The sequence below is a fragment of the Mobula hypostoma genome, chromosome 9 (genome assembly GCF_963921235.1).
Source record: "Mobula hypostoma chromosome 9, sMobHyp1.1, whole genome shotgun sequence".
NCBI lineage: Eukaryota > Metazoa > Chordata > Chondrichthyes > Myliobatiformes > Myliobatidae > Mobula > Mobula hypostoma.
Window position 1 is genome coordinate 21490229 of NC_086105.1, and position 21441 is coordinate 21511669.

General features: G+C 42.2%; 1 protein-coding gene across 1 annotated transcript in view; it reads right to left on the bottom strand.

Moving 5' to 3' along the window:
• tes (testis derived transcript (3 LIM domains)) overlaps positions 1-21441 on the bottom strand; it is a 44648-nt gene that overhangs the window by 14479 nt on the left and 8728 nt on the right. The window contains exons 2-4 of the mRNA XM_063057859.1: positions 20631-20716; positions 3827-4079; positions 2965-3288 (exon numbers count right to left, since the gene is read on the bottom strand). Of these exons, the coding sequence (XP_062913929.1) occupies positions 2965-3288; positions 3827-4079; positions 20631-20716 (663 nt within the window). The remainder of the gene's footprint in view (positions 1-2964; positions 3289-3826; positions 4080-20630; positions 20717-21441) is intronic.

The window sequence follows — 21441 nt, forward strand, 5'->3', positions numbered from 1 at the left end:
GACTTAACATTAAAACCAAATTTCCAAACTGGAGTTCAACATGCACATTAGGCCCCTAGGGGACACTTTTCTACTCCTGAAGTGTGAGAGCCAAGTAGTTAACCTGGAAAAGCAACTTCCCTCACGCAGTTATTCCAAATTTTTTTTTGTTATACGGAAAGGTTATTTATCTACAGCATACAAATTCAATATTTTTGTTCCACATTCCATTGAATTGGCTTGGAATCAAACTTTACAAACTATAAAGCAAGATTTATTCAAACTGTTTTACTTCTATAATTGGAGATCTAAAACAAAATTAAATGCTTAGTGTTTAATGTCCCTTCAATCCTCCATTTTATTTTTCAAAAGCTTACTTCAGTTAGGGCAAGAAAATAGTTGAGAGAGTGGAAGATTGGAGAAATCCTAGCAAGTAAGACACTTTGCATCCAGTTTTCAAGTGTTAATCTATCTCTAAACATTAGGTAGTAAACAAGCACAGACTTGTAGATAAGCATCACCATCTGTCATTTTTTATTAAGGCATGAACATGCAACAGCGAATCACTGAACACTCAAAATTTGAGCTTCAGCTTTTGCTGATTTGAAATGTTACTTAAGCTCTGGGACTTAAAGGTAATTGCAGGCTTGGGGGTTCCTGGTCTTCTCCCTAGTTGCAGCCACAAAGATCCTGAATGCAATACTCGACTAGTGGACGTAGAACATTAGTCCACGGTTTTGTGCCAGACGTAACTATCATCTCCTCAAAACTAATCAAAAAGCTCCAAAACTTTGGCCTCAATACCTCCTTGTGCAACTGAATCCTGGATTTCCTCACTTGTCAGAACAGGTACACTACAAGGCTGTGTGCTTAGCCCCCTGCTCTACTTGCTTTAGTATTTATGACTGTATGGTTAACCACAGCTCCAATACCATATTTAAGTTTGCTGACAACACTACTGTCGTTGGCTGAATCAAAGATGATGACGAATCAGCACATGGGAGGGAGATTGAAAATCTGGCTGAGCACTGCCACATCAACAACCTCTCACTCAATGTCAGCAAGAACTTATCAGCGGCTTCCCTCTTACAAATTTCCTCCAATTGCCCTAAAATGATGCTCCCTCGTGCTAGTCATTTCCACCCTGGAAATAAACGACCTGGTTTACAGGCTACACGCCAGATTAAGGAAGTAATATAAATCAAAAGCCTTGCACTAACTGGGGCACGAGTCTGTAAGATCAAAGGAGACTTGGCCTGTAGGGTCACAGAAGTTAATAAAATCCACATTTCCTATTTGAGCTTCATCAACCCTTCCAGGACCTAACTCTGGATTGATGACTCCAATGTTGCATTGCCTTGAAGGACCTAGTTTAATCTGTCTACATAGGGAAATATTAAACAGTGAGATAGTCTGCAAGCAACCAACGGACTTATCTGAACACACTGATATCACCAGCCCATTAGCTGATCCTGAAAATTGTCCCAATTATTCTCTCATCCCTCAATCAGGCTCTTCACCAGCCTCACCTCCAGAACACAATCGTGTAGGCTGTGCAACTCAGCTCCTGCCCTCAGTGATCAACCCTGTCCAGGACAGACATCCAAAGTATCCCGGTACGTGACTATTCTATGTCTCTATACTATAATAGTTATCTCCCTCATTTGAAGAATTTGTGCTGTTTTGGCTCCCTGCAAGTGGGCCACCCAAGATGACAACCTTCAATGGGAGGCCGACATGAGTAGATATACACAGAAGTGTATTTCCTTCCCATTCCCAGGCTGGTAAGAACTTCCCTATTTATGTTGAAGAGTTACCTTTGGTAATCCCCTCCTAGTTAGTGAGGAGGTAGGGGAAGCAGAACATGAAACAGTAAGGTTCAGAAAGTACCTAAACAAGTGCCCAGCCAGTGTTCTATGGACCCCTCAATACTTTCAAGGATTGAGCAAAATAATGAGAGAAAGACTATTTCATCATATCTCTGGACAAGCACTGCAAACAGTTAAATACTTGAGAGTACACTAATTATTAAGGAAACACAGAAATGGAAATCACAGTAAGGATTTTGTGTGTAAATTTTAAGGATGGACACTAGATTCATGGTAGTGCTGTATTGTCTAGTCTTAGGAATCATATTACTCGTATGTTCTTCTCCCTGAGATTGTTATCTTTTGAAACAAATGCCAGGGTTACTTCCATGACATGGATCCACAGGCAAAGTTCATTAATTCTTCTGTCAAAGGAGGAAAAACTCCAGTTTTTAGCAGATTCCAAATCTACGTACCAATTGTACGGAACAATGGCATTATGCCTTGGGAGAGACAACCCAGGTGTCAAGTTGAGATGAAGGTAAATAAACTCATATTTGGTGTTTGTTAGAGTAGCAGTTGTAGCTTAAGATCATTGCTCTACCACAATAACTATATATTTAATGGGGATCATCAAGATGTTATTTTGCTCAAGGCAACAGGGAAACCAAGGTAAAACCAAAGCAACTTTGCAAACTATTATGTGAACGGTATTGGAGCAGATCAAATTATACCAACACCTAAAATATAAACTATAGTGCTTCCTTTAAATTGTTAATATTTTCAGAATATGCTACAATCCTGAAAAAAAATGAACCAATTGAAACCTTGTACTTCAAACATATCCAACATGGCAGCACGCAGACACGCAGTGGCTTCTTTGACTCCCAATAATGGCACTAGTTCTAAATTCCTGTATCTCGAGTTTCATTCAGAAAGCAATATCTTTGTGAAGCAGTTAAAAAGAGCGATACATATTTTATAGTGTAAAGATATTAATTTTTGCACAATTAGTTGTAGCTAATTAACAGCCGCAAACTAGAGATGCTGTTGATAATTACAAACAAAAAACAGAACTTGTTTTGAATGCTTATCTTTTAATTATTGCTCAAGAATAAAATTAAATAATAAAAATGCCTATCAATAACGTCAAGCTCCACCCCCCCCCGATACTTACATACTTATCGTCAGGCTGTGCAGCCACTGATCCCACTGCAGCGGTTGTACTTCGCACACCAGTATCACCTTTGCTTTGTTCTTTAGATTGCGCTTCTACTTCATCAGGGAGTTTGATATCACCAACCCCAAGCGCCTCGTTCTTGTATTTCTTCACAAACTGCTCCATCTGTTTCACCTCATTAACAGACAACTCGTGGCACTTTGCAGGATCTTGATCGTGAGCAGGCAACTGCTTAGCCAACTGCTTCTTGCGATACTGTGCTCCTTCCGAGCCAGCCACTGGCTGTTTCTCTTTTGGTAGCAACTCCATATAGCGCACAGCCTTCAAAGGAAGAAATTAGCTGAATTAAAGCTTTCCAAGTTTGTGAGTCAGGCAAGATAACTTTTTTCCCTTATTTGCCTCTGAGGAAACATGCAGAAGATCCAACAGCTGTACAAAGACAAACGAGTTTCCCCAACTGGTTATTCTCCCTGTCCTCATCACACCTACAGTTTTAACTGAGGATTTTCCAGTTCCAGATACAGCAACAAGATAAATGTGTAGCTGTTACGATGCAAGTACATCTGGAATGGCGAAATGCCAAAATATTCAGGTTTTCCATAAGTAGTATTGGGACACATTGTTCTGATGTTTGGATCTTTTCCTGCATTTTTTAATCTAATTTTTTTTCTTTTTTAAAGTGTGCTCTGATCATCTCAATTCATAAAGGAAGTTAACAAAATATTGATTTTAAAAAAAACCATCCGAATTTAAAATCTGATGATTTTTTTTTATCCAGATCAGATTTAGAATAGAGACCAATTTGCAATGGTGCTTTTTGAGTTAGTCACACATCTGAAAAGTATTTATATCTACTCACCAATGCTTGATTTTGGACAGGTGGGGCCCACTCATATGTAACAGTGTTAAAGGATACATCCTTCTTGGCTGCTACTGGATTAGTAAGAGTCACCATGTTGCGCTTGTAGACAGGCACACCATCCGTTTTAAGTTTTGCAATAAGACCAGTGTATTTTGTATCTTCAAAAAGTTTTCCCACTTTCTTGTCTTCTTCATTAGTGATAACAACATCATGCTCTTCCTGACCACACTTACAATTACGACAGATCTTCCTGTGAATTTAGAGACATCATAAAGCATAGAGATTTGCAGATTCTATTTATTCTGAAGTACAGTTGCAATCGCAGTGAATTAATCTTGCAAGTATTTAATGAAAAAGCATATTGAGCATATAATAGACAAAGAAGCAGCTTCATATTGAGCACAGGAAGTTGTTCATCTTCCCCAAGCTTCACATTGATATCCTCATATTTCCTAGTCATCAGTGACAAAGCAAAAACCACACATCGTTCTTGTTTCTTCAGAGAAGCAATGACATTACAAAAAGGAAAAAGATCTAAAATTAATAAAAGGCAAATAAAATTCAATCAGGAAAAATCACATAAAATAAAACAAAATGGGAGAGCTACAGATATTAGACAACTTTTTTAAATACACAAAATATCTTTATTACAAATTCAGTGAAATGAACAGCGATGGACTGAATGTTGAGAATTGAACACACATCCACCACCATCTCTGGCAGTTCATCAATAAGGGCTCATCCAGGATTTGAACCCGGATCTCTCACACACGATGCACGAAATCATACCCCTAGACCAACGAGCCACCTTGTGCAGGATTCCCAAAAGGTTAATTTGCAGGTTGAATCTGTGGTGAGGAAGGTAAATGCAATGTTAGCGCTCATTTCAAGAGGACTAGAATATAAAAGCAAGGATGTAATTTGAAACTTTATAAAGCACTGGGGAGGCCTCACTTGGAGTACTGTGGTACTGTGAACAGGTTTGGGCCCCTCATCATAGAAAAGATGTGTTGAAACTGAACAGAGTTCAAAGCAGGATAATGAAAATGATTTCAGGATTGAATATGAAGAGCGTTTGATGGCTCTGGGCCTGTATTCAATAGAATTCAAAAGAATGAGGCGTGATCTCATCGAAAAGTATCGAATAGTGAAAAGCCTTGATAGAGTGGATGCAGAGACGATGTTTCCTATGGTGGGAGAGCCAAACCAGACAACACAGCCTCAGAATAGAGGGGGTCATTTTAGAATGGAGATAAGGAGGAATTATTTTAGCTGGAGTGGTGAAAGTGTGGAATGCTTTGCCACAGTCATTTGTGGAGACCAAGTCTTTATGTATATTTAAGGCAGAGGTTGATAGATTATTAATTGGTCTGGGCATGAAGGGATATGGAGAGAAGGTAAGAGATTAGGGCTAAGAGGAAAATTGGATCGGCCATGTTGAAATGGTGGAGCAGACTTGAAGGGCCAAATGGCCTAATTCTGCTCCTATACCTTATGGTCTTAACACAAAAGTGATGAAACAAAGTTAAAAGTTCACAATACAGGCATTAAATGAAAAACACAATCTGCAAAGTTATGAAAACACAAGTTTAAGAATTGCAAAAAATTAATATTAAACATATTATGGGCCGGTAAGTTTGACGTCGGTAGTAGGTAAATTATTGGACGGAGCACCGAGAGATAGGATCTACAAGTATTTGGATAGACAGGGACTTATTAGGGAGAGTCAACATGGCTTTGTGTGTGGTAGGTCATGTTTAACCAATCTATTAGAGTTTTTCGAGGAAGTTACCAGGAAAGTGGATGAAGAGAAGGCAGTGGATGTTGTCTACATGGACTTCAGTAAGACCTTTGACAAGGTCCCGCATGGGAGGTTAGTTAGGAAGATTCAGTCGCTAGGTATACATGGAGAGGTAGTAAATTGGATTATACATTGACTCAATGGAAGAAGCCAGATAGTGGTAGTGGAAGATTGCTTCTCTGAGTGGAGGCCTGTGACTAGTGGTGTGCCACAGGGATCAGTACTGGGTCCATTGCTATTTGTCATCTATATCAATGATCTGGATGATAATGTGGTAAATTGGCTCAGCAAATTTGCTGATGACACAAAGATTGGAAGTGTAGTGGACAGTGAGGAAGATTTTCAAAGCTTGCAGAGGGATTTGGACCAGCTGGAATAATGGGCTGAAAAATGGCAGATGGAGTTTAATACAGACAAGTGTGAGGTATTGCACTTTGGAAGGACAAACAAAGGTAGAACATACAAGTTAAATGGTAGGGCACTGAGGAGTGCAGTAGAACAGAGGGATCTGGGAATACAGAAACAAAATTCCATGAAAGTGGCGTCACAGGTAGATAGGGTTGTAGAGAGAGCTTTTGGTACATTGGCCTTTATAAATCAAAGTACTGAGTATAAGAGTTGGAATGTTATGGTGAGGTTTTATAAGGCATTGGTGAGGCTGAATTTGGAGTGTTGTGTAGTTTTGGTCACCAAATTACAGGAAGGATATTAATAAGGTTGAAAGAGAGCAGAGAAGGTTTACAAGGATGTTGCCGGGACTTGAGAAACTGAGTTACAGAGAAAGGTTGAATAGGTGAGGACTTTATTCCCTGGAGCATAGAAGAATGAGGGGAGATTTAATAGAGGTATATAAAATTATGATGGGTATAGATAGAGTGAATGCAAGCAGGCTTTTTCCACTGAGGCTAGGGGAGATAAAAACCAGAAGACATGGGTTAAAGGTGAAGGGGGAAAAGTTTGAAGGGAACATTGGGGGGGCTTCTTCACACAGAGAGTGGTGGGAGTGTGGAATGAGCTGCCAGATGAAGTGGTAAATGCGGGCTCACTTTTAACATTTAAGAAAAACTTGGACAGGTATATGGACGAGAGGTGTATGGAGGGATATGGTTCAGGTGCAGGTAGTGGGACTAGGCAGAAAAATAGTTCGGCACAGCCAAGGGCCAAAAGGCCTGTTTCTGTGCTGTAACGTTCTATGGTTCTATGCACAAAAGTTGTATAATGCTGTACTCTTATCTGTACAGTTACTAACTTTTAGTTGTGATTGAATAAATCTGCCATTGTAACCATGAAGTACTTATAAGTGAGGTCTAGCCTCTACATTTGGGCTGGCTGTTGGTGTAGTAGCATCAGCACTGGACTTTTGAGGGAAATGGTCATGAGTTCAAGTCCGGCCAGGTCTCAACCTGGGCAACAGTAGGATCTGTGCAGAAGGAAGGCCAAGCAATCTACTTCTGTATTTTGCCACAAAAACCTAGGAACAACTCCACTATCCATAGGGTTGCCATGAGTCAATGATGACTTGATGGCACTCAACAACAGCCTCCACATCAGTTTATGCTCAGGTGTCTGAAACACCTTCAAAAGCCGACTTTTAAATTCTATATGCAACCAAGCTTTTGTTTACATTTGGGAATCAGGAATCAGCAAGTTGCAGGAGATTCACAACTAGTGCCTTTGTAGTGTACGGAATTATGACTGACGAAAGGGACAAGTTATCAGTTTGATAACAGCAGATTCTTTGCTGTCCAAAAGGAGTTATGAAATGCTTCATGCAACAAGGCAATAATTAATAAAATCATAATTCTTCTTTGACCCATTTTCTTGATAGTACTGTGTAATAACTTGACTTTTGGAATACCACTATTCAATAGTGTTATTTAATGTGAAGAACAATGAGACTGTGGATCAGTGTCATTAGATTCCATTTGTTTCACTGGACCATTCATAAGCTATTGCCCAGATCAAACACGAGTCAGATTTTAACACTAACAGAAACTGCCATACGTCTTCCTGGGATATATTAACTCAACTTCAGACATACATGTGCATAAATAGTTTATAATGTGCCACCCACATTTCAGTGACAGAACACAGCCTCCAGGGATTTCCCACTTATGGATACAAGACTAACAAAAGGCCTGGAAGAAGTTTGCTTCATTACTTTAATAAATTATACACAGGTCCAGCACTGGCTGACTGGCAGTGTGGGTAGTACAGATCCACAGTTCACTGAACACGAAAGTACAAAGAACAGCTGCAAGGAATTCAGTTCAATTGTGCACAATTCAGTCAAATCAAAACCATCAGAAAGTTTTGGCCGTCAATACAGAACAAAGCTTCAATGTCTTCACTACTGGCAAGGACAAGAAGCATATGTTTTGACAAGGCTGGCCTTGGAAATCTTTCAAGATACACGAGCCTCCTAACTTGGTGCTCCACAGAGCAAAAAAAAAAGAAAATATACAAGCCACAGAAAACTAAAAGCAACTCAACAGCACTTATGAACCTTAACTGAACGCCCTGAAGAACTGGAACAGCCATCCCGAGCTGTGAATTTGAAAGAAGCAGCAGCGGAGCCTGGAGAGAATAACAAGATAAAGACCATCAGTGCAATGGGGTGAAGACCAGAGAGGAAAATGAGAATAAGTAAATTGATGGAAAGCAAAGGGATGAAAGAAGTTGAAACAGCCAAGGGTAATCTGGGAACAGCATCAGAAGCAGCAGCTTGGCAATTGGTTGGCATTTTGTTCCGTTATCCTTTAAACTAGAGTGGTTTAAACAGTGCAACACACATCAAAGTTGCTGGTGAGCGCAGCAGGCCAGGCAGCATTTCTAGGAAGAGGTACAGTCGATGTTTCGGGCCGAGACCCTTCATCAGGAATTCAGTCTCAGCCTGAAACGTTGACTGTACCTCTTCCTAGAGATGCTGCCTGGCCTGCTGCGTTCACCAGCAACTTTGATGTGTGTTGCTTGAATTTCCAGCATCTGCAGAATTCCTCGTGTTTGCGTGGTTTAAACAGTGTTATATTTATTCCAGAAGGAAATATGCTTTAAACAAACATTAAAGATTCTTAAAATTCTATTAATCATGAGATGCCTAAAGAGTTAAGTTTAATTTATTCCTATTCTGTACAATTTAAACTACACTGACTTGTACACTAACTACACTCCAGATATTTAATAAATTACTTAAATTAATTCTAATAGCAAAATATTGTGTAAATGTAAAGAAAAAACACTGGAAATAATCTACAGTGCAGAGAAACAGTGCAGGTCAATGAACTTCCAGTTCAAGTGATGAAAAGTGAAGAGGTGATGAATTGCCAACTGTTTCTCTTTGCAAACGCTACCTGACTTGGTGAGTAGGCAACCATTTTTGTTCTTTTTTTTTTAAAAATTCAGATCTCCAGAGCTTCAATTTTGGGCTGTTAAGTAGCACTTCAAAAAATTTTCTTCAGCAAACTCAATGCAGAAATTTCATGAAACTTGCGCAAAGATTGTGAGCAAGTTTTTGTCTTTGAGGCCAATGGGAAATTTACTACTGTACTTCAAAGGTTACTTTTTCCTTGCCAATGTTTTGCTTAAATGTTCACAATCTAATAATGGAAAATAAATCTCGGCCATTTTAATGTGTGCTCAGCTCTCTTCAACTGATTTTCCCTCTTGTAGTATGTAATTTACAGTTCATAAGTTCTACTTGAGCTGCTTTTCATTGATAGCAACTTTATCATTTTTTTTTTGAAAAAAGCAAAGCTTCGTTCAGCTGTCAGAATACAACCTGAAGCTAGTGACAATGCCCAATAGTAACAGTGACATTTCAATAGCCTCTCCAGCAATGGAAAAGCAAGCTGTTGTGGTTTAAATTAGAGCAATACTGTATTAGACATTTTTATTGTGACTGAAGAGGCCTTGAATGGCTGCATGTTTCACTAAGCATACACCAGCCTGCAGGGAAAGATGAAAATAAGGGTGACATGGCACAATAGCGTAGTGGCAAAGGTAACGATTTACAGTGCCAGCTGTAAGATGGGGGATCAATTCCCGCACTGTCTAGAAGGAACTTGTACATTTTCCCGTGATCATGTGGGTTCCCTCTGCACGTTCTGGCTTCCAGCCATATTCCAAAGACGTACAATTTAGGTTTGATAAATTGTGGGGATGATAAGTTTAAAAGAGCACAGAGGAAATTTACAAAGATGTTGCTGGGACTTGAGGACCCAAGTTTTAAGGAAAGCTTTAATAGATTCGGATTTATGTGCAGATTGATGGGAGCGGGGAAGTTAAATGGTTCAGGATGGACTAGATGGGACAAAGGGCCTGCTTCTGTGCTGTACTTTTCTATAACTCTGACTCAAATAAAGAGATCAGGAGATGAGTCCTTGAAAGAGAGGCCGTAGGTTGTGGAAATAGTTCAGTGATTGGCAAGTGAAGTTATCTCCATTGGTTCAAGAATCTGATGGATGAGGGGTAATAACTGTTCCTGAACATAATGGTGTGAGTCCTGAGGCTCCTGTACCTTTTTCCTGATGGCAGCAGCAAGAAGAGAGCATGGTCTGGGTGATGGATGCTGCTTTCCTGCAACAGTGCTCTGTTTAGATGTGCTCAGTAATGGGGAGAGTTTTACCCATGATGGACTGGGCTGTATCCTCTACTTTTTGTAGTATTTTCCATTTCAGGGCATTAGTGTTTCCATACCAGGCCATGGTGCAGCCAGTTAATCTTTCCACTACATCTATAAAGTTTATCAAAGCTTCAGACTTCACGCCAAATCTTCACAAACTTCTACGTAGAGGAACTGCCATACTTTCTTCAGGGTTGCACCTACATGCTGGGCCCAGGCCAGATCCTCTGAAATGACAACACTGAAGAATTTAAAGTTACTGACCCTCTCCTCCTCTGATGAGGATTGGCTCAAGGACCTCTGGTTCCCTCCTCCTGAAGCCAATAATCAGCTCCTTGGGCTTGCAGACACTGAGCAAGTGTTTTTCTGGCAACACTCAGCCAGGATTTTCAATCTCCCTTCTACGTACATGCTGAACAGTCACCACCTTTGATTTAGCTACTGGCAGTGTCAGCAAACTGAAATATGGCACCAGAACTTGCTTAGCCTCACAGTGAGGTTCTAATGTGAGTAGAACAGGGTGCTAAGCACACAGATTGTGGAGATGTTGTCACCAATCCAAACTGACTGGGGTCTGGGAGTGACGAAATAGAGGATCCAATTGCACAAGGATATTATTGATTAGTTTTGAGGGAATGATGGTATTGAATGCTGAGCTGCAGTCAATCAAAAGCATCCTGATGTTTGCATGTTTTATGTCCAGATGTTCCAGGGTTGAGTGAAAAGCCAATGAAATGGCATCTGCTGTGGACCTTTAGTGCCAGTAGGCAACTTGGATTGGATCCAAGTCACTTCCTGGGTGGGAGTTGATATGCTTCATCACCAGCTTCTCAAGACACTTGATCATAGTGGATGCAAGTACTTCTGGATGATAGTTATTGTTCTTCTTGGGCACAAGTATAATTGAAGCCTACTTGAAGCAGATGGGTACATCGAACTGATGAACTGAGAGGTTAAAGATATTGGTGAACACTCCAGCCAGTTTATCAGCCCAGGTCTTTAGTACTCACCCAGGTACCCCACCTGAGCCGAATATCGGATGCATTCTGTGGGCTGATCCTCCTGAAGGATGCTCTCTTGTTGGCCTAGGAGTCTGAATGTACTGCAATTTGCCCATCACCACAACAGGGCTACAGCAGAAGCAATCTCAATGGCTCTCCACCAAGCCTTGGATCACAAGGACAATACAAATACCCATGTCAGGATGCTGTTTATTGACTATAGCTCAGTATTTAACACCATAATTCCAACAGTCCCAATTGGAAAGCTACAAAACCTAGGCCTGTGTACCTCCCTGTGGATCCTCAGCTTCCTAACTAGAAGACCACAATCTGTACAGACTGCAAGTAACATCTCCACCTCGCTGACAATTAACACTGCTGCACCTCAGGGCTGTGTGCTTAGCCCAGTGCTCTTCTCTCTCTACACCCATGAGTGCGGCTAGGCATAGCACAAGCAGTATTGATAAATTTGTTGATGATACAACCATTGGCAGAATTTCAGCTGGAGTCGAAAGGGCATACGGGAGCGAGATATACCAATTAGTTGAGTGGTGTCACCGCAACAACCTTGCACTCAATGCCAGCAAGACCCAAGAGATGATTGCGGACTTCAGGAAGGGCAAGATGAGGGAACACAAATCAATCCTCATGGAAGGATCAGAGGTGGAGAGAGTGAGCAGTTTCAAGTTGCTGGGCGTCAATATCTCTGAACACCTAACCTGGATGCAACATATTGGCGCAGCAATAAAGGCAAGACGGTGGATATATTTCATTGGGAGTTTGAGGAGATTTGATTTGCCAACTAAAACACTCAAACTTCTACAAATGTAGAACGGAGAGCATTCTGACTGGTTGCATCACCATCTGTTTATTGGTGTTGGGAGGGGGAAGGAACTATTGCACAAGATTGAAGTAAGTTGCAGAAACTTGTAAAATGAGTCAGTTCCATCATGGGTGTATAGTACCCAGGCCAACTTGAAGGAGCGGTGGCTGAGGAAGGTGGTGTCCATCGTTAAGGATCCCTACCACCCAGGCCATGCCCTCTTCACAATACCATTGCCACTCCTCTGCCTCCCATGACCACCTCTTTGTTGTCCCTTCCTCTTTAGCATCTGCCTTGTGCAGGTAGGAGAAGCACAACCCTCTTCTCATTTTACCATTGGGAAGGAGGAAGACGACGGCCAGATTTTGCAAAATGTGGTCTAGGCATAGAATGTTAGGCATTCCTAACCATAGTATAGCTGTGGTTGAGTGTATTGGGATTCCCAAGTGCTGCAAGTGATATGATGATGGTAATTGGATAGAGATTTCTTCAAACAAGCCTGATTGAAGTCCCTGACTATGATTTGAAATGTGTTCAGGCAGGCTGTTTCTTGTTCGGTAATGGCAACATTCAATACCTCAACTGCCTGATTAATGTCGGCTTTTGGTGACATGTATACTGCAGCCAGGATCACTGAGAACACACTTGGTAAGTTAATTAGTTGATATTTAATTGTCAGATGTTGCAAGTCAGGGGAGCAAGATTATGACAAAACTGCCATATCCAACCACAATGAGTATCATGAAACACAGACCTCCACCTCTTGTCTTTTCCCAATCTGCAGCTTGGTCCATCCTGTGTATAGAGAAGCCATCAGATCATACCAACCCTTCCAGTGTGTTTAGAGTGATCCATGTCTCCATGAAACACAGAACACAGCAATTCCTCATTTTCCTCTGATACAGCAATCTTTCGCTTAGGTCCTCAGTCTTGTTCTCCAGCAACTGTACATTTGCTAACAAGATGCTAGGTACAGGGAGTTCCATTCCATCTCAGAGACCCCCCTTCTTCCTCTCTTCTGGCTATGGCAATGTACCTTCACTTGCTTAAAGATGCTGTACCCATATGCTTGAGAGGCAAGTCTGCTGAGTCCTTCAGAAGATAGTCAGGTCGCTAGTTCATTAAGACTGTTCAAAAATACGTTGTTTAAAGGGAAACTACAGGCTGCAGATTGCAGCGAGATTAACTCAGAAGAGTATATTTAGAAGTTTTGTACGCAGCCCACAACACACCACTGCAGTTCACAGGCACAATTTTGCTCCAGCTTACAGGTGGCAGTATTTGGAATGAGATCACATTCGCGTCTGGCGGAAGGTGGGGAGTAACCCAGTAGAGTACAAATATTCATCAAAGTTGCTGGTGAATGCAGCAGGCCAAGCAGCATCTACAGGAAGAGGTGCAGTCGACGTTTCAGGCCGAGACCCTTCGTCAGGACTAACTGAAGGAAGAGTGAGTAAGGGATTTGAAAGTTGGAGGGGGAGGGGGAGATCCAAAATGATAGGAGAAGACAGGAGGGGGAGGGATAGAGCCAAGAGCTGGACAGGTGATAGGCAAAAGGGGATACGAGAGGATCATGGGACAGGAGGTCCGGGAAGAAAGACCGGGGGGGGGGGGTGACCCAGAGGATGGGCAAGAGGTATATTCAGAGGGACAGAGGGAGAAAAAGGAGAGTGAGAGAAAGAATGTGTGCATAAAAATGAGTAACAGATGGGGTATGAGGGGGAGATGGGGCCTTAGTGGAAGTTAGAGAAGTCGATGTTCATGCCATCAGGTTGGAGGCTACCCAGACGGAATACAAGGTGTTGTTCCTCCAACCTGAGTGTGGCTTCATCTTTACGGTAGAGGAGGCCGTGGATAGACATGTCAGAATGGGAATGGGATGTGGAATTAAAATGTGTGGCCACTGGGAGATCCTGCTTTCTTTGGCGGACAGAGCGTAGATGTTCAGCAAAGCGGTCTCCCAGTCTGCGTCGGGTCTCACCAATATATAAAAGGCCACATCGGGAGCACCGGACGCAGTTTATCACCCCAGTCGACTCACAGGTGAAGTGATGCCTCACCTGGAAGGACTGTTTGGGGCCCTGAATGGTGGTAAGGGAGGAAGTGTAAGGGCATGTGTAGCACTTGTTCCGCTTACACGGACAAGTGCCAGGAGGGAGATCAGTGGGGAGGGATGGGGGGGGACAAATGAACAAGGGAGTTGTGTAGGGAGCGATCCCTGCGGAATGCAGAGAGAGGGGGGGAGGGAAAGATGTGCTTAGTGGTGGGATCCCATTGGAGGTGGCGGAAGTTACGGAGAATAATATGTTGGACCCGGAGGCTGGTGGGGTGGTAGGTGAGGACCAGGGGAACCCTATTCCTAGTGGGGTGGTGGGAGGATGGAGTGAGAGCAGATGTACGTGAAATGGGGGAGATGCGTTTAAGAGCAGAGTTGATAGTGGAGGAAGGGAAGCCCCTTTCTTTAAAAAAGGAAGACATCTCCCTCGTCCTAGAATGAAAAACCTCATCCTGAGAGCAGATGCGGCGGAGACGGAGGAATTGCGAGAAGGGGATGGCGTTTTTGCAAGAGACAGGGTGAGAAGGGGAATAGTCCAGATAGCTGTGAGAGTCAGTAGGCTTATAGTAGACATCTGTGGATAAGCTGTCTCCAGAGACAGAAAGATCTAGAAAGGGGAGGGAGGTGTCGGAAATGGACCAGGTAAACTTGAGGGCAGGGTGAAAGTTGGAGACAAAGTTAATAAAGTCAACGAGTTCTGCATGCGTGCAGGAAGCAGCGCCAATGCAGTTGTCGATGTAGCGAAGGAAAAGTGGGGGACAGATACCAGAATAGGCACGGAACATGGATTGTTCCACAAACCCAACAAAAAGGCAGGCATAGCTAAGACTCATATGGGTGCCCATAGCTACACCTTTAGTTTGGAGGAAATGGGAGGAGCAAAAGGAGAAATTATTAAGAGTAAGGACTAATTCCGCTAGACGGAGCAGAGTGGTGGTAGAGGGGAACTGATTAGGTCTGGAATCCAAAAAGAAGCGTAGAGCTTTGAGACCTTCCTGATGGGGGATGGAAGTATATATGGACTGGACATCCATGGTGAAAATAAAGTGGTGGGGGCCAGGGAACTTAAAATCATCGAAAAGTTTAAGAGCGTGAGAAGTGTCACGAACATAGGTCGGAAGGGATTGAACAAGGGGTGAAAAAACAGTGTCAAGGTATGCAGAAATGAGTTCGGTGGGGCAGGAGCAAGCTGAGACAATAGGTCGACCAGGACAGGCAGGTTTGTGGATCTTGGGTAGGAGGTAGAAATGGGAAGTGGGGGGTGTGAGAACTATAAGGTTGGTAGCAGTGGATGGGAGATCCCCTGAGCGGATCCAGATGCATAGATGAAGGTATCAAAAGTCAAGGAACTGGCATAAGGCAGTCAGGCAATACGAGAGAAGAAAGACTGTAGCTTTGGAATTGATGCATTTGTATTGTTTGAAAACATATCCTGTGGTCAAATATGGCACCACTGTGAAGAGCTGGCTTCAGCCTCAGACCATTACCAGGGAGGACAGAATTAGTAAGTAATCCAGGGAATTTGTCATGGAGGCTGAAGACGATGGCCTTATTCTTCCTATTCTTCAGCTAGAAGCAGGTTTTGCTCATCCGGTACTGGATTATAGATAGGTAGTACAACAGCATGGCAGCGCAGGGATCAGAAGAGGTGCTGCCAAGTATGAATTGGTTGGTAACAGCATCCAGGTGTAATACAGCAGTTCTTGTAGGATTATAGAAACATAGAAAATAGGTGCAGGAGTAGGCCATTCGGCCCTTCGAGCCTGCACCGCCACTTATTATGATCATGGCTGATCATTCAACTCAGAACCCTGCCCCAGCCTTCCCTCCATACCCACTGATCCCCGTAGCCACAAGGGCCATATCTAACTCCCTCTTAAATATAGCCAATGAACTGGCCTCAACTGTTTCCTGTGGCAGAGAATTCCACAGATTCACCACTCTCTGTGTGAAGAAGTTTTTCCTAATCTCGGTCCTAAAAGGCTTCCCCTCTATCCTCAAACTGTGACCCCTCGTTCTGGACTTCCCCAACATCAGGAACAATCTTCCTGCATCTAGCCTGTCCAATCTCTTTAGGATTTTATACGTTTCAATCAGATCCCCCTCTCAATCTTCTAAATTCCAACGAGTACAAGCCCAGTTCATCCAGTCTTTCTTCATATGAAAGTCCTGCCATCCCAGGAATCAATCTGGTGAACCTTCTTTGTACTCCCTCTATGGCAAGGATGTCTTTCCTCAGATTAGGGGACCAAAATTGCACACAATACTCCAGGTGTGGTCTCACCAAGGCCTTGTACAACTGCAGTAGTACCTCCCTGCTCCTGTACTCGAATCCTCTCGCTATAAATGCCAGCATACCATTCGCCTTTTTCACCGCCTGCTGTATCTGCATGCCCACTTTCAATGACTGGTGTATAATGATACCCAGGTCTCGTTGCACCTCCCCTTTTCCTAATCAGCCACCATTCAGATAATAATCTGTTTTCCTATTTTTGCCACCAAAGTGGATAACTTCACATTTATCCACATTAAATTGCATCTGCCATGAATTTGCCCACTCACCCAACCTATCCAAGTCACTCTGCATCCTCTTAGCTTCCTCCTCACAGCGAACACTGCCGCCCAGCTTCGTGTCATCCGCAAACTTGGAGATGCTGCATTTATTTCCCTCATCCAAGTCATTAATATATATTGTAAACAACTGGGGTCCCAGCACTGAGCCTTGCAGTACCCCACTAGTCACCGCCTGTCATTCTGAAAAGGTCCCGTTTATTCCCACTCTTTGCTTCCTGTCTGCTAACCAATTCTCTATCCACATCAATACCTTACCCCCAATACCGTGTGCTTTAAGTTTGCACACTAATCTCCTGTGTGGGACCTTGTCAAAAGCCTTTTGAAAATCCAAATTTACCACATCCACTGGTTCTCCCCTATCCACTCTACTAGTTACATCCTCAAAAAATTCTATGAGATTCGTCAGACATGATTTTCCTTTCACAAATCCATGCTGACTTTGTCCGATCATTTCACCGCTTTCCAAATGTGTTGTTATCACATCCTTGATAACTGACTCCAGCAGTTTCCCCACCACCGACGTTAGGCTACTCTTAGATATAGATGGCAAATAAACCAAAGGCACAATTGATTATGTGGCAATTGATTATGTGGCAGTGTTTAGACAGTAAAATATTAAAATATGTATATTTTCAGGATAACAAAACCTTAGCTTACAATCCAAGTTTATAATCAAAATACAAACTTTTCACCTTTAGTGTAGTACTAGTTAGCTTCAAAATACTGCAGAACAGATTTATTTGAAATTTTGCTAGCTATAGTTAAGTGATGTGATGAAGTGGTGATGGATGTTATCCATGTCTACTGTGGCACTCCAGCAGGGAGCTTCACTTGCTGCAAATGCACACTTGGAACTTCCGCCTGGGACAGGATCCTCTCGTATCCCCTTTTGCCAATCACCTGTCCAGCTCTTGGCTCTATCCCTCCCCCTCCTGTCTTCTCCTATCATTTTGGATCTCCCCCTCCAACTTTCAAATCCCTTACTCACTCTTCCTTCAGTTAGTCCTGACGAAGGGTCTCAGCCTGAAACGTCGACTGCACCTCTTCCTACAGATGCTGCCTGGCCTGCTGCGTTCACCAGCAACTTTGATGTGTGTTCCTATTTCTTTTGCAAACTTTCCTTGTACTGTGATGTGGCTCTGCTGAAAAGAACTGTGAAATACTTGAGCAGACTTCCCTGCGATTAGCCTCCCTAATATGTTGTGGTCCCTAAAAGAAATAAAAGCATAAGGTGTATCCTTATTATATTGTCTTATGTAATACTTTGTTTAGTGATTTTGTCTAATCTGTAATCTGGGTATATGCAGAAAATGTGACATTAAACTATGTACTTGTATATTATCATGGAGTTGTTTTTTAAATTCTATTACAACTTTAAGCAAGTCTACAGGGAGTTTGGCCTCATCATGTAGGACATCAATAGAGTAGCTCCTTAGCAGCTAGCCAGCTAGTTTAAGTAACATTAGCTATGCTAATGAACAAATGACACCTGTTAAACTCACCTCAACATGTCTTTTACAGTCATTTAACCCACCATGGGCAATAGAAAAGTCACTGTTGCAAACAGTGCAGCGAGCAACACTGTCATTATTTTTGACCCCTATTAGGCAGGGGCACACTTTAGTGTAGTCTGGGGTGAAGTACATTTTATATTTTCTGTTTTTGGAACACTTTACCATGGCACTGCAGGACACTAAACTGAACTGATGGAGAGAGAGAGGTTGACTGTAAAGCCCGCCCACAGAGAAAACTGATAGGTCTACTTAGCACAAAGAGAGCCCAATCAGGATGCTCGCTTTTGCTCCCACTGTCGATCTCCCTCTCCCTCTCATTTCCGGGATATTGATAATTAATTTGCGGGCATCAGGGAGCTGCCATTAATATGCAGGAGACTCCCGGAACTTCCGGGAAAGGTGGGATGTCTGAAATTCCTCAGTGTTATCATTTGAGGATCTGTCCTGGGCCCAGCACCTCAATGGAATTAAGAAAGCATGGCAGCACCTCCACTTCCTTTGAAGTTTATGAAGATTCAGCAAGACATCTAAAACTTTGACAAACATCTATAGATGTGTGGAGGAAAGTATATTGACTGGTGTTTCCGTAGAAGGCCATGATGCAACCAATGCCCCTGAATGGAAAATCCTATAAAAAAGTAATGGATACAGCCCAGTCCATCATGGGTAAAGCCCTCCCCACCATTCAGCACATCTACATGGAGTGTTGTCGCAGAAAAAGCAGCATTCATCAGCAGGGACCCCTCCAAATAGGCCATGCTCTCTCCTTGCTGCTGCCATCAGGAAGGTGCTACGGGAGCCTCAGGACCCACATCCCTAGGTTCAGGAATAGTAATTACCCTTCAACCATCAGGCTCTTGAATCAAAGGGGATAACTTCACTCATCTCATCACTGAATTGTTCCCCCAACCCATGGACCCTTGATCTCATGTTCTTGATATTTATTGCTTGTTTTTTATATTTGCACAACTTGTCTTTTCCACATTGGTTGTTTGTCTTCCATGTGGTACGTACACAGTCTACAACCCTGAGATTTGTCGATAATAGTGACAAGCTTATGAATAGATAACAGGATGATTAAAATATTAGGCTTGTTTGGATACGAGCACAGGTAGAGATTCAATGAGTTCACTGCCTCATGTCTGTTTTATAGCATACAATTGAGAAGTACATCTCATTCAATGGGGGGGGAAAAAAAACCCACTGGCAGCTTCACAATATTTCTGAGGCAGTCTGCATGAAAATATTTAGCCTGACCTTCAATGACTGTGCTCACAATTCTATTAAGCCTTCAACTGTGGAAACAGGTCCTAAATAAAATGTAGTGATATGCCTAGCTTCAGAAATATTGCAGAGTTTATCATTTGGATCAAAAGAGTAGAAACTTTACGACAAGTTTTAACAAAGACTTTGATCAGCTTTCAACCAGAAAGTGGACGGCATAACATAAATTAGATTGAATACTTAAGGGAAAAATTATTCCTTCGAAAGAGGATTAAATTACTTGGGATTCAATTGCTTAGTATATTGCCAACCACTTGTGACAATGAATAATTTCATCAGATTTTGCTGTGTAAATTAACAAAGCTATTTTAAAATTAGTTCTGAAAGCACATTAATCAGGAGAGGAAAATTGAGAACTTAATTCATCCAGAATAATTCAAAAAGTCTCAGGCTGAAATGTTCCACCAAAAAAAAAAGCAAGCTTTTCTAACTATCATGAAAATTTGATGTTTTAAAACAGGGAAACCCACATTTATATTGCCAAAGATAAACCAGTTACTTTAAAAAATACAGGAAAATCATATTGCAAAATGGAAATACAGATGAGTCATTGGATTTTACAATTAAATCTGCAAACAGAACAACATGGATACTCGTGTTTCTTGATCAATGCCTTTGGTATGTGAGTACGAGACTTACAATCTGTCATGGCGAAAATATGCAACTCCCGTATTTAAAAAAATCCACTTTGAAACCTAATTAAATTCCATTCTGCCGGAGAACATAGCTATCCTATTTAAAAAGGGATCAGGAGGAAGTGAATGAAGATTGAAGGAACAGTTATTCGGTTTTCAGTTAGCCAATTGCATACTATGATGAGACAGAAGGTCAATGTTATTATAGCTGATATATCAATCTTGATTCTTTGTGTAGATTAACTTTAAGCAGAGAGTAGTCTTCAAAATAGTTTCTTTTCTTGAAAAAAGAGAGAATAATTTCTTCATAAACCTACAAGATAGTCTGCAGACCAAGCATCTTTCAGTTTATAGCTGCTGAGAAGCAGAAGTGGAAAGGAGGATTCATCTACAAATGAGATGAAGCAAAATATTTAATATATTAAAAGCACTGGATCTGTCAAACACAGGAAAGGAGACGGGTGCTTTACTTATTCGTTAAACATACATTACCTCCAAAAATGGAGTTCAAATCCTTCACACTTATCCTTGCACTTCAGGCATGGGGCCCCTGCTCCTTGTTCATGTCCCAGGGTCATCTATAGAGGATAGAAAGATTAAACGATCAGGAGGAATTTGTTTTGGACCATATCGGTAGGCAGAAATGCGAGGTCTCCGTTTGTCAGAGCTAACGAAGTCCTAGCTGTCAAGATATGCGAGGCTGTGCAGAGCGGGCTGTTGCCCATGTTGCACGTTCCTCCTCTCCACGCTTCTGATGAACTCAAAGGAACGGCAGAGACCAATATAGCTTAGAACCAGCAGCATCACAGGAGTTGCCAGTCAGCATTGAACTTAATGTAGGACTGCCTTAGGGACTCCAGCTCTAGATTCCACCCCCCGCCCCCCAGGTTTACTCCCAAAGCCTTCCCCATGGGTGAGTATAGCTGCAAGGCAGTGGAGGCTTGAGATCAGAACTTTCCTTCTTCTAGATGAGTTGCCAACCACGGACAACGAACGCCATCTGCCTGAAGTGACTGGTTTCAAGGTGCCAGTAACCCACCTTTGCCCCTTCTCACGCCAGTAGAAACTGTTCCGCCCGGCATAGTAGCTAAGCCACACGTGCTTGGAGCTGGAGTTGGCTGTCAGCTGCGCACACTATTGGGAGCACATCCCCTATACCATTCCTGGCTATAACAAACTCATGTAACAAACATTGTTTATTCATATAACCATTACTGCGACTTTCATTGGGAAAGCTGCTACCTATAGAAAACTAAAAAGTTTCTAGTATTTCATCTAAAAGGGAACATGACCAAGGCAACCC